We start from the raw sequence: 13,452 nt of genomic DNA, 5'->3' as shown, positions 1-13,452 counted from the left end.
CACTTATTCTTTTTTTCTGATGACCAGGATACGAAGGATAAGCATGCATCACCCAGAGTGCAGTGATGTACGTTTGATGAAGCTTCTGCTTCGGTTTTATATTGCATGAGATGGTCCTGGGTCGTGATGCAGAATCTCAGTCAAAAGGGCCGCAAGCCGCTGCCCTGGTGGGATCCTGAGCCGCCAGCTCCCTCTAGCCAGGTGAGATCCCCGGTGCGTGGCCCTGGGACTCACTGTCCTCCTTCCCCAAGGCACCCGCACAGGATGGGGAACAGGCAGCACCACTGGCCTCACCAAAGCCCATCTCGCTGCCCCTCCTCCCCTCCTGACTGTTCACGGGGCCCCCCAACCTAGACGTGAACCCCTCAAGAGAAAAGCTTTATGGCTTCTTCAGGCCTTCTGAGCCCGGGGTGTCTGAAAGCCGTTACTGACACTGAGATGAAGGGAAATAAAAGTGACTAACAACAGTGCTGGCCCTATCATCAAGGCAGAGAAATCCAAAGCACAATGTGGATAAAGCAGGAAGAAAAAATGTTCATCGCGGGACGTAGGTGCTGAGTCTACAGGCAGTCGCTGTACAATTCCTGACTTTTCCATGTGTTTGAATTTTCACAGTATATGTTGGGGATGGGGGACCTTCTAGGCCCAGAGAGCATGGCTCCTGCAAGTGATGCTAAAAAGAGGGAAGTAAGTCTCACTGGCAAACAGCCTAAAGAACTGGTCCATGGCAGAGATGCAAAGATGTTGCAGACAGCGTTGTAGCGCTGTTTCTCACAGTAAAAGACTAGAAATTGCCTCAATGTCCACCAGGAGGAGACCTGGCTACATAAATCACAGCACAGTGTTACCATCAGCTGCAGCAGAAGAAAGGATGGAGAAAGACCCCTGCAACAGAGAAAGGCCAGGCAGGTGAAGAGTCTCTACCCAGAGGTGGAACACAGCAGACAGAAATGAATGCAAAGAGGTTGGCCATCCCATCACCATAACCAAACAAACTATGGCCAACAGTCAGGCCTTGCTTGCTCTGGCCAGGCCCTGCATGTGGTCCCATTTGTTCCTCACAAGTGAGCACCTTAGCAGGTAGGCACCTCCATAATGCCCATATCACAGACAGGGAAACTGAGGCCAGAGAGGTGACACAAGCTGGCTCAAGCTCAGTGGCAGAGCTGGGATTTGGAGTTCAGATAATCTGTCTCCAGATGGTGGCTCTCGAGTTACACGGCCTCTGTGAGGCCACAGACAAGCTCTTCACCTCTCTAACCTCTGCTGCGGGGGTCAGGAGGACTCCGCACTCAGATCACTGAGGATCTTACCCAATGTGGGCGCTGGCCACTCGGGAGCAAGGCAATGAAGACGCTGGCTGGAGGGTACAGGACCAACCACCCCAACCCCTTCAGCTGACCCAGTTCCCAAGGACGGTCGTGCTCCAGCCCTCCACAGGGACAAGAGGAAATACTCCACTGCTCTTCCTGCAGCAGCCACCAAAAATGGAACAGTCCTCCAACCCACACAGAAAACCTCAGCTCTCTTCCGGCTCAAGACCCTGGGCTCAGCACTTGCAAGGTACCATCCCCCTTCCTAGAGTGCAGGGGAATGGAGGATGGGAAAGGGGCTGTGGACCAGGACACAGGCCCTGTCCCTTGCAAACCTCTGCCATGCCAGGCCGGCCTGCCTGTTGCCTCTTCCAAGGAGCCTTCCCTGACTCCACGCCACCTGGAACCCCATTGTGCGTCTTGGACCTCCTCCCCTGGCAGAGCCAGGTCACCCTGGAATGTGTTTATGGGACCAGGACCTGCCAGCTGTAGCCTCCCAGAGCCTAGTGTGTGTGGCAGCCTTCCCTTCTGCCAGACCCTTTGTGCCTTTGTGTGACTGAAAGTTGTGCAGGAGATGGTGCTGGAGAGCCACAGCTTCTTCCCCAGAGGGTCAGTGGACAGCAGAAACCATACCCTCTGTGCCTAACAGGAAGGTCAAGGATTCCGCCAGGCCCATCCCTCACAACCTGCCTTCTTTACTGGGCTCCTCGTCACTTTGGAACCATGGGCTAGATTCCAGGCTCATACCAACTAAGAAAGGTTCTGCCAACCCTCCTTCCTCTCCGCCCACAAGCACTGACCCTCTTAAAGCCAGACCTCAGCCTCTGCTCCTTGAAACCCTCCATAGCTCCCACCTCACCCCAATAAAAGTCAGTCTCGGGACTTCCCTGACGGTCCAGGGGTGAAGATTCTGCGCTTCCAATACAAGGGGTGCAGGTTCGATCCCTGGTCTGGGAACTAAGATCCCACAAGCCACACAGTGCGGCTCCCCGCCCCCAAAAAAAGAGCTGAGGTCTTCACCACATGTCGCAGGGCGCTACAAAATTTCCTTCCCCCCAGCTTCTGACCCCAACTCCCTCCTCTCCAGCTACACTGGCTTGCCTGGTTTCTCACACTCCAAGCCCTCCACTCCTGCCTCAGGGCCTTTGCACTGACTCTTCTCTCTACCTACAGATACCCTTACGGGTCCCTCCCTCTCCCCCTCTAGGTTTCTGCTTGAATGTCACCTCTCCTTCTCCATGAGGCCTGCTCTGACCCCAAAGTGAGATGACAAACCTCCTCAGTCTCTTTCCCCCTTCCCTTCCTTAGGATCGTCCAAGTACCTGCCACCTTCTAACACGGTTTACCTTGTCAGCCTATGTATTTTCTCTGATCCCCAGGAGAAGGTCCACCCCACGGGGCAGGGATCTGAATCTGTGTTGTTCTGTGTCCCCGGGGCACAGTACTCTGAGCACACAGTAGGTGCGCTGTAATTACGTTTACAACTAAAATGACTGCCGGAAAGGTAGTATGGTCCCTGCTCCAGCTTCCGTGAGGTAGCCCAGCACCACCACGGCCACCAAGCTGGATATACGGGAGACTAGACAGGAACAGGGTCTGATGGGACCACCTGCTACCTCCCCCTCCCTCCCTCCTTCCCAATGCACTTCTTGATGGCACAGGTCCAGTCCAGAGCCAGGGTCCTGGTCTGACGAGGAAGATGGACTCGGCACAAGCATGTCACAGCAGGTGCCAGAGGAGCTCAGAAGAGAGACTCAACGTACCAGGAACTAGGAGGCGTCTCCTGGAGGGGCGGCCTGCCCGACTCAGCCCTGGCCTACCTCACGGCCGCGTGATCTTTCTGAAGTGGACACCTTTCCCCATGCCCTGAGGATGCTCTGGACACAGGGGAGTCTACAGGAGATGGAGAGAAGGTGGCAGGGATGCCCACTGGCCAAGCTCCCCCTCTGTGCCTCAGTTTCCCCGTGAGGAAAATTAAAATATGACATGGGCTTCCCTGGTGGCGCAGTGGTTGAGAGTCTGCCTGCCGATGCAGGGGACGTGGGTTCGTGCCCCGGTCTGGGAAGATCCCACATGCCACGGAGCGGCTGGGCCCATGAGCCATGGCCGCTGAGCCTGCGCGTCCGGAGCCTGTGCTCCACAATGGGAGAGGCCACAGCAGTGAGAGGCCCGCGTACCGCAAAAAAAAGACAAATAGGCAGAGTGTTTAGCCTGGGTTTCCACAGCCCTGTAAGTGCTTGGATGGGGGAGGTGATTTTTTTTAATGACATACGGTCTCAAAGAATAATTCAGGGGCCTTGAGGCTGAGCTACTGGCCTGCAATGCCTGGAGAGCGCCCTCTCAACTCATCCCCAGCAGCCCAGGTTGAGCCACCACCAGCTCTGCCTGCCCTGGTCCCCAGGCCCCGCTGCAGCGTTGGTCCATCCCCAGAGCAGCTGCAGCATTTTCAAACCTTCCTTTCCTTGTGCTCAGATAACAAAGCCAGTCCCTCAGGTCCCTGGGCCCTGCCACAGCATTTCGACGGCCACACAGGCACCCCACCGGAGCCCGGCAGCAGGCTTCCCTGGAAGGAGGGCCAGCCACATGTGATCAGTCCCCGGAGGCTCCACGGGACCAGCCCAGGGCACAGCAGGAATCAAGGATAAAGCGGGCCCTCGATGAGCAGCTGAGCTGCCAACTCCGAAGAGCCAGCCACCCTTAGCCACTGCAGGGCATCCCACCCGCGTCCCATGGGGTCAGTGAACGCACTTGTAGTTTTTTTCTAAAAGGAGGTTCTGCCCTCCGCCCAGGACTTGTTCCCTGCCTCCTTCAGGTCTTGGCTCTAAACAACTCTGCTTTGGGAGGCCCACCCAGACCAGCCGGCCCTTCGCGGCACTCCTCACACTGACTCACCATGTGCCTGTGTGTCCCCTGCTAAAGTCAGAGCTGCAAGAAGGGACTGCGAGGGACTTGGTTTTGGTCTTTGTACTCCACGGTGCCTGGTGCATAGTAACTGCTTAATAAAACTTAATTACTAGGTGGCCTGTTACAAAGCATTACGTGCCGAAGCATAGGAGGACTTCCTCCACCCCATGACCCCCATGTGGGTCCCCATTGTGTTCAGTAGCCAACACGCCACCTCGGGCATCTCCCAGGCATGCCCTTCAAGAAGATGCCCTCAGGACTTCCCTGGTGGTCCAGTGGTTAGGACTCTGCGCTTCCACTGCAGGGGGCCCGGGTTCAAGCCCTGGTCGGGGAACTAAGGTCCCATAAGCCAAGTGGCGCGGCCCAAAAAAAGAAAGAAAAAAGAAAAAGGATCAAAGATATAGAAAGAAGAAAAAGATAGGGGAGATGTGTATTAAGAAGAAAACATTTACTGGATATCTTTAAGAATATGGGGGCTGCCCTGGTGGCGCAGTGGTTAAGAATCCACCTGCCGATGCAGAGGACACGGGTTTGAGCCCTGGTCCGGGAAGATCCCACATGCCGCGGAGCAACTAAGCCTGTGCGCCACAACTACTGAGCCTGCGCTCTAGAGCCCGCAAGCCACAACTACTGAGCCCATGTGCCACAACTACTGAAGCCCACACTCCTAGAGCCCGTGCTCCGCAATGCGAAGCCCGTGCACTGCAACGAAGAGTAGCCCCCACTCGCCGCAACTAGAGAAAGCCCGTGTGCAGCAACGAAGACCCAATGCAGCCAAAAATAAATAAAATCAATAAATTTATAAGGAAAAAAAAGGATACGGAACGCTAAAACTTGATAAAGCATTAAAAAAACGAATTTAAAAAAAAAAACAGCCCCTCGGGCCTGGAGAACGCAACTCAGGCACCACAGAACGACTTGGGGAGGTGACAGGAAGATGAGAAGGAGGTGGGAGCGCCTCAGTTTCCCCACAGTGAAACAGGACAACACAGAGCCCAGGGTTAGCGATGTGATAAAGCAATCAAACAGTGCCAGGCCCAGAGACAGCATGCAGATAGCTCAACTGCCGGGCTTAGGACAACTTCCGATGCTCTCTGGGGTTTCGGTGCTTCAGGGGTGTGTGTGACGGTTCTGTCCTGACCTTTGGGAGCACGTCCCATCCCTTCTCCATTCTCAACCCAATGAAGAGCAGAACAACCAGGCCGACCCCGGGCAGCACAGATGGGGGTCTGCCTTCCCCAACCTGTCAACAAACATGCTGGTCTGGCCGACACAGCCCAGGAGGAACAACCTGGGGCTCAGAGACACCTGGGCGACCCTGCGCACCACACAACCGAAGGGATCCAGACTTGAGGAACTCTTCAGAGCTTTCAGCTGAGCAGGAAGGGGGCAAAGCCCGTGGCATCTCCGAGTCTGTGTGGTCCTCAACCCAACCCCCCACCCCCACCCCCAGATTTGAGACAAGTCGTGAACACCTCCCATCCTAGGACACATTCTGGCCACTGGGAAGGTATGACATTACGATTTATAAGAAATATGTATTTGGTCTTCCCTCCACTTCTGACACAGAGCTTCTAAAATCCTTGGAATGTTCTAGTGATAAGAGTGATATTCATAATTAGCCCCTCTCAGTCATACCTAAGTTTATGTTAATGAGGTGACTTGGAATGCACCTAAGGATGGGGGCTGGTTATCAGGGAAACCAGCCAGCTGTGATTAGAAGGTTGGAAACTTCAGTCCCACCCCTTGACCTCAGGGGAGGAAACAGAGGCTGAAGGTTGAATCAAGCACTAATGGGAATGATTTAATCAACCATTCCCTACATCCTCCATAAAGCCCCAAAGGGATGGCGTTCAGAGAGCTTCCAGGTTGGTGAGCAGGTGCAGGGACCGAGGGAGCGGCGAGCTCGGACAGGGCGCAGAAGCTCCTTGTCCCTTCCGCATACCTTGCCTCATGCATCTCTTCCATCTGGCTCTTGCTGAGTTATACATATCTTTTTATAATGAACCGGGAATCTGGGGAGTAAAATGTTTCTCTGAGTTCTGTGGACCACTCTGGAAAATCGACTGAACCCAAGGAGGGGCTCACAGGAACCTCTGATCTAGAGTCGGGCGGTCAGAAGCACAGGTGACAGCTTGGACCTGGGATCGGCATCTGAAGCAGGTGCGGGGGTACAGTCTGGTGAGACTGACCCCTTGACCTGTGGGATGTGATGCTGCCTCCAGGTAGGGAGTGTCAGAACTGAGTTAAACTGGAGCACACCGGACCAGTGTCCACTGACAACTGGAGAACTGGCTGTTGGTGTGGGAAAAAACACACACTGGAGAAGGTGACAGTGCCAGGCTGCCATCCTGACCAGCTCCCACCTGACCCTCACCAGCTCCCAGCTTGGTTTCCTTATGCAGACACAAGGCCACACCCCGACCATGGCAGGGTCTATAGGCTTTATAGAAAGGGCCTTGCCAGGGCCAGGCTGGCCAGGGAAAGGTGCTGCACACACAGCTGTGGATACTCTCCCACGGGAGAGAAGGAGCCCAGCAGCAGCCCTTAAGAGCATGGCTAGCCACCTGTCCCATGATGATGGAGCACCTACTGGGTGCCAGGCCCCATGCTGGGCACAGGGGAGAGCGATGGACAAAGCAGGTCAGCGGCCCTGCTCTGGTGGCACTGATGTTGAGGCACGGGGAGAGAGAGAGAGACCATCAAGAAAATACGAGGGGGGCTTCCCTGGTGGCGCAGTGGTAAGAGTCTGCCTGCCAATGCACGGGACACAGCTTCAAGCCCTGGTCCGGGAAGATCCCACATGATGTGGAGCAACTAAGCCCGTGTGGCACAACTACTGAAGCCTGCGTGCCCTAGAGCCCACGTGCCACAACTACTGAGCCCACATGCCTAGAGCCCGTGCTCAGCAGCAAGAGAAGTCACCGCAATGAGAAGCCCGCGCACCGCAATGAAGAATAGCCCCCGCTCATTGCAAGTAGAGAAAGCCCACGCGCACCAACAAGGACCCAACGCAGCCAAGAATAGATAAATAAATAGATAGATAATTAATGACTTAATTAATTTTAAAAAGAAAGAAAGAAAGAAAATACAAGGGACGTCCCTGGTGGTCCAGTGGTTAAGTCTCCGCACTCCCAATGCAGGGGGCCCGGGTTCAATCCCTGGTCAGGGAACTAGATCCTGCATGCTGCAAGTAAAGATCCCGCATGCTGCAACTAAAGGAACCTGCATGTGGCAACAAAGATCCTGCATGAGGCAACGAAGATCCCGCGTGCCACAACTAAGACCCGGCACAAATAAATATGTATTAAGGGAATAAAAAAAGGAAATACGAGAACAGGATGGTGCCTCATAACGCACGTTGCCGAAGAACTAAGGCAGCAGTGACTGGGGTGGGGCTCACCCAGGGACGGGGAGGAGGATGGGGCAGGGTGGTCCAGGCAGGACGCACAGTGAGGGTGGAGGTCCAGAGGTGGGAACAATCGAGCTGGTCCTGAGGATGAAGAGGAAGATTGTGGCACCAGGAGGAGGTGAGGTCCCAGAGGCCAGCAAGGCCCCGTGGGAGCCACGAAGCCTCAGGGAGGCTGAGAGCCAAGCCCTGACGTCCCCTCTCTGGCTCCTGTGAGCACCGGCCAAGGTCAAGGCTGGGAGGGGAGGCTTGTGCACATTCCACACAAGAACAGTCCCCAGCGCCCAGGGTTTACGAGGTCCAGGGGTGGTTCCCAAGGAGGAGCAGGGTTCCCCTGTGAGCCACCAAACTTCCTAGTGGCTGCAATCTAACATAATTTTTAAACTAAGCCAATTAAAAGTAATGGCTCACTGAGACCAACCTGGATGAGGAGAAGCAGGGCGCCACTGGGCGCTGCCGAAGTCAGAGAATTAGGAACTTATGGTACCAGGGACTCCAGACCCTACAGGAGGCGACAGCCACACCACAGACTCATGGGGTGCCAGGGCCACGAGGGAGTCACCACTACCACCCCATTCTACAGACGAGGAGGCCGAGGCACAGAGAGGGAAGTTACTTGCCCGAGGACGCGGATAGGAAGGGGTGGCAGCCTGGCTCTGGAGTCCTGTCCCTGAGAACCACCTGAACAAAACTTTAATCTCTAGGAGCAATGCAGCCCCGTGTAGCCCCTAGAAAGCTCTAAAGCCCCAGCCATCACCAAGTCGCACACTGCGCTCAGCTTCTTCCCTCTTATCATTGTCACCCTCAGCCCTGGTGCCTTGGTGACCGTCACCTGGGCTCCCCACCTCGAGATCACTGTAGACTCTGCCCTCGCCACCACAGCACGGCCCTGGGCCAGGCCAACCTCTCCCTGGCCTCCCCACCTGCGCTCCTGCGCCTGTCCATCCCTCCTCCACAAGGCAGCCAATGGGCTAAGCCGGTCTCTACACACCCTGAATGCCACTCGGGTTCCCAACGCCTGAACCCCTTATCACACCTGCCAGGATGTGCCACCTGCCTCCCAGGCCCTCCCCAGCCTCACCTCACAGACAGCTTCACAACACAGCTGTTGCCCTGCCTAGAATGTTCTCCCCGGGCCCCTGGCCCAAAGTAGATCCAGTGTCTGGTATACTCTCCCACAATCCCCTGTGCTTTCCCCTCTCAGCTGGACCACAGCAACCCCGCGTGTGCCGCACCCAACAGGCTGAGCTCAGGAAGGGCCAGGACCCTCGGAGTGCTCATGCTGCCTCCCTGGCATCTGGCCAAGGCCCAGCTCACATCTGCTTGGGACATCAAGCGACTAGGAAGGGACTTCCCTGGAGCGCAGTGGTTAAAAATCCATCTGCCGACGCAGGGGACACGGGTTTGATCCCTGGTCCGGGAAGATCCCACATGCTGCGGAGCAACTAAGCCCTTGCGCCACAGCTATTGAGCCTGTGCTCTAGAGCCTGCATGCTGCAACTACTGAGCCCGCATGCCACAGCTACTGAAGCCCACGCACCTAGAGCCTGTGCTCCACAAGAGAAGCCACCGCAATGAGAAGCCCGTGCACCGCAAGAAAGTAGGGCCCGCTCGCCGCAACTAGGAAAAGCCCGCACGCAGCATCGAAGACCCAACACAGCCAAAAAAAAAAAAAGAGAGACTGGGAATGCCATGGTCGGTGGCGGGAGACTGTGCAAGCTGGGACACAGCAAGGAGCACTCCCACGTGGGACACCCTGGACCCCTCTCCCCCACCCCACACCCCCAGGCCCAGCCCAACAGGATCCAACTATATGTCTCCATCTCCACGGATGCCACCTCATCCCTACTTCCTGGGTCCCCCTGCCCCAGAGCTGGTCCCTGTGATCTCTTCTCCACCTGTGGCCACAGGATCTGATCAAACCACACCTCGGCCTAAGGCCACACTCCCCCAGAATGAGTTTAAGCCTGGGCTTTCAAGATGGCCCTCCCATGTGCCCTCAGGCAAGTGGCTTGGAAGCTTCAGTTCCCTCCTCTGTAAAGTGGGGTGGCAGGAATGGAGATTTCAGCATCATCCGGGGCAGGCGTTGGGCAGATGTGCTCCCATAGGGCTGTCACTTGTCACGTGCTTCTCTTCTCTCCCCCATCAGAAGGAATTTCAGTTCCTCCAGCAGGCCACGCTGGGCCTCGCTGCCTCACGGTCTTCACACGTACCACTCTCTGCTAGGAGGGAGAGTTTCCCCTCCCCCAACACACCCCAAAGCACCTGTCAGCCTCGGCTCAAACATCACTTCCCCTGAGAAGCCCTGTGATGCTCCCAACCGATGGACTGCGTCACCCCACCACCACCACACATATTCGCATCTGGTGAGGGCCATGTCTATGTGTCTCCCTCCTGCTCTCAACCCAAGTCTCCCCCTGCACTGTCCCTCAGCACTAAAAGAAGTACCAAGAGGCAAGGTGACAGGTGGTGGCAGCATCCCTGGTCCTGCTCACCACTGTGCCCCAGCCCTGCGCTAGCTTGCGGCATGCAGCAAGTGCTCACTGGATTATTGCTGGGTGACAGCCACTGGGGAGGTGATGGGGGAGCCCTCCCGCCATGACAATGCCACGGACCTTCTGTTGCAGGAAGCCAGCCAACCTGTTCCCCAAACAGCAAGCTGTCCCCAAACAGGCTGGCAGCAAGCACAAACCCACAGCCAATGGGATGGCACCACTACTGTTCTACGGGCTGTACGTGTATTGAATAATACGGTCTTCATGGCAACCGACAAAGGCAGTACTATTATTATCTTCACTGTCCAGACAGGAAACACAGCTGTGAGCAGCAGTCCCTCCCCAGGGGCCAGACAGCCAGTAAGCTACAAAGCCAGGATCTGAACCTGGGCAGTATTAGCTCTCAGCCCCCACCCACCAGGGCAGAGGTTTTCCCAATGTAGTTTTCCCAAAAGCATGAGCATGACCTGGGAACTCATTAAAAATGCAGATTCTCACCCCTCCACCCCCCCACCAACCTACTGAATGTGAAACAGAAACCCAATGGGCCAAGCCCTATGTGACTCTGACCCCGCTGATATCTGAAAACAGCGGGGACCTGCCGCTGCCCTTCCTGGCACAGCTGATTGGACACCTGAACCCAGAGGAGACAGCCTATTGGCTTGCCCGTGGCGGGCGCTGGACCAATCAACTGCCGTCTCTCACTGGTGTCCTGCCCTCCTGCAGGTGGATTGGGTGAAGGCCCGGGAGGATGAAGGTGAGATGAAGGGACTAGAACCAGTTGAGAGTGGAGTCGGAGGTCTGACCCCACCAGGGTACTCATCCCAGGTGAAAGGCAGGTAACCTGGTTAAACCTCAGTTTCCCAATCTGTAAAATGGGACTATGTCAGCTGCCTTCCCAGAGTGGGGGTGTTTAACATGGCCTGTGGTGACGCTGGCACAGCGAGTGCGGATCCGACCACGACTGACATTCCAGGTCAGTGGGGAAGCAGCATGGAGACCCCCTGGGGGCTCTGGAGAGAAGAGAGGCCCCACCCCCAACGGCTCCCCCCTCCCCTTCCAGCCTCTGACCTGAGATGCTTTACAAGGAAGCCAAGTGGGTTTCAAGCTGGGAGAGATGCCCATGTTATGTCAGAATTGTGTGGGAAGAACGGAGGCCACCGAGGGGAGGACAGAAAAAAATCTACATGTGGGCCATTCTATATTCAACAGGCTGGGTCTCTCCCAAAAGTCAGTGTTGTAGTTTAAAAAGAAACGGTGGGGAAAGAAAAAAAAAAGAAACGGTGGGGATGCTGCTTAATGAAAAGAGGAGACACGACAATGAAGGGTAGTGTGGGACTGATCAGAGCAGCTGTAGAACCAGCCAGGGAAGATATCTGGGGGACAATTGGCAACATGAGTATGGACTGGGTGTAAGATAACAGGCAGAAATGATGACTTTTCTTGGGTGTGGTTCTGTGAGTGTAAGAGAGTGTCCTTATTGCAAAGGGAGATGCACTGAAGCATTTCGGGTTGACATGTCACAGTGTCTGCTATTGATTTTGAAAGTGTTCAGCAAAAACGTGTCATGTACGATAGAGCCAGAAATATGGCACCTGATGGCCTGGTCATAGCTGAGGATGCTGGGGGTGGGTGGAGGTGCTCAGTGAACTGTGCTTCAACTTCCCTGCATACAAGGAAAAAGTGAATTCAAACCCAAATGGCAGCCTAGGACCCGAGACTCATCAGAAGGCCCCTGGCTCCCGCTGGGCACCGCATCCACGTTCGTTTCCTGTTTGGGCTACAAGCCACCCCATCGTACCTGTTTTTGAGAAGATGAGCTGCAGGATGAGAGGCCGCCGCGTGACGATTCCTGAACCTCGGGGAAGGAAGTCCCTGTGGGAGGGGAAAGGGTCAGAAATTACTCACGAGGCCGGCTTACAGGGGGGGCAGGAAGTGTGGCCACATGGAGTGGAGCAATCCCCTCTTGCAATCTGGGTGATCTCAGCAAAGACACCAACCCCAGCAGGGTACCAGGGAACGCTCTGAACTTGGAGGGTCTTGAAGCCACAGAGGAATCGGGGAGGGGCTGGATTGAAGGTTAGCGACAAATGGAACCATTTCCCTCCAGCTGGCTATGCTCTGGACCCAGCATGCCCAAAGAGCCCTTTCCCTGCCAAATATTTGGACCCCCAGACCCAAAAGAGATCCGTACAGTTATTCTTCTTCTTCATTTTTTTTTTTTTTTTTTTTTTTTGCCACACCGTGTGGCATTCAGGATCTTAGTTCCCTGACCAGGGATTGAACCCATGTCCCCTGCGGTGCAAGTGTGGAGTCTTAACCACTGGACTGCCCGGGGAAATCCCCAGATCAGTACATTTCCTACCTACATTTTTAAAAGTAATATAATGCCATACACATGATATAAAGACTAAAATAAAAGGAAAATATTTAATGACAAAACACGATGTGTTTCATGTCCCAAAAAGACAAATCGATAGAGGCGGGGAGTGGATCAGTGGTTGCCCCAGGGGTGGGAAACTGAGAGCAGAGAGCTTTCTGGAGTGATGGAAATGTCCTAAAGCTGGACTGCAGTGCTGTTTACTAATACTTACTATACATTTACTAAAAATCACTGCATTTGAAATGGGTGAATTTCCTAGCATGTAAATGAGCCCTCAATAAAGCTGTTTAATAAAAAAATATATATATGCTATGTATTTCACTATGGAAATACACAGGCACTACCTGCACTGACTTACACTAATACACCTGGATTCATGCAAAGTGGGAAAGCCGGGAGCCACCCTGGACCATTAAGAAAGGAAAGCAAGGGAATTCCCTGGCAGTCCAGTGGTTAGGACTCCGCGTTTTCACTGCTGAAGGCCCAGGTTAGATCCCTGGTGGAGGAACTAAGATCCCGCAAGCCGCGTGGGCGCGGCAAAAAAAAAAAAGGAAAGCAAAAGAGCAGGGTTCCAAGCAGGCACAAAAGAAGCAACATTTTCAGAGATCACCAAAGCCAGGCAAAGGATTCTTTGTTGTTCCATGTAAAACGGAGAAAGGTTCTGGGCTCAGGGAATTTTAAACAAGTTTTGCACCCAGATAAACATTCGGATTATCTGAAATTTGTGCAGAACGCTGGGCAGGTGTGTTTCATACAGGCAAGCATTCTTGGTGCCTCCCCACTCCCCAGAACTGTGACAACCAGTGTCTCAGGGGCACCCTACCTGTATCGGGAACCCTAGAGAGAGCCCCAGAGGAGGCTGCTGGTTCTCAGCATGGGCTGGGTATCGGAACCCCTGGGAACCTGTTAGCCCAGTGGGCGGAATGAGGGAGGAGGCGCGCCCTCACC

At 54.8% G+C, this 13,452-nt stretch overlaps 1 protein-coding gene across 10 annotated transcripts in view; it reads right to left on the bottom strand.

Annotated features, from left to right (window-relative positions):
* The window catches only part of DNM2 (dynamin 2), a 93,451-nt gene that overhangs the window by 48,051 nt on the left and 31,948 nt on the right, over nucleotides 1-13,452 (bottom strand). For all 10 annotated transcript variants that reach the window (XM_032626662.1, XM_032626654.1, XM_032626656.1 and 7 more), the window contains exon 2: nucleotides 11,923-11,996. In XM_032626662.1, the coding sequence (XP_032482553.1) occupies nucleotides 11,923-11,996 (74 nt within the window). The remainder of the gene's footprint in view (nucleotides 1-11,922; nucleotides 11,997-13,452) is intronic.

The sequence above is a fragment of the Phocoena sinus genome, chromosome 3, assembly GCF_008692025.1.
Source record: "Phocoena sinus isolate mPhoSin1 chromosome 3, mPhoSin1.pri, whole genome shotgun sequence".
NCBI classification, from domain to species: domain Eukaryota; kingdom Metazoa; phylum Chordata; class Mammalia; order Artiodactyla; family Phocoenidae; genus Phocoena; species Phocoena sinus.
This window is presented reverse-complemented; position numbering and strand designations above follow the sequence as displayed.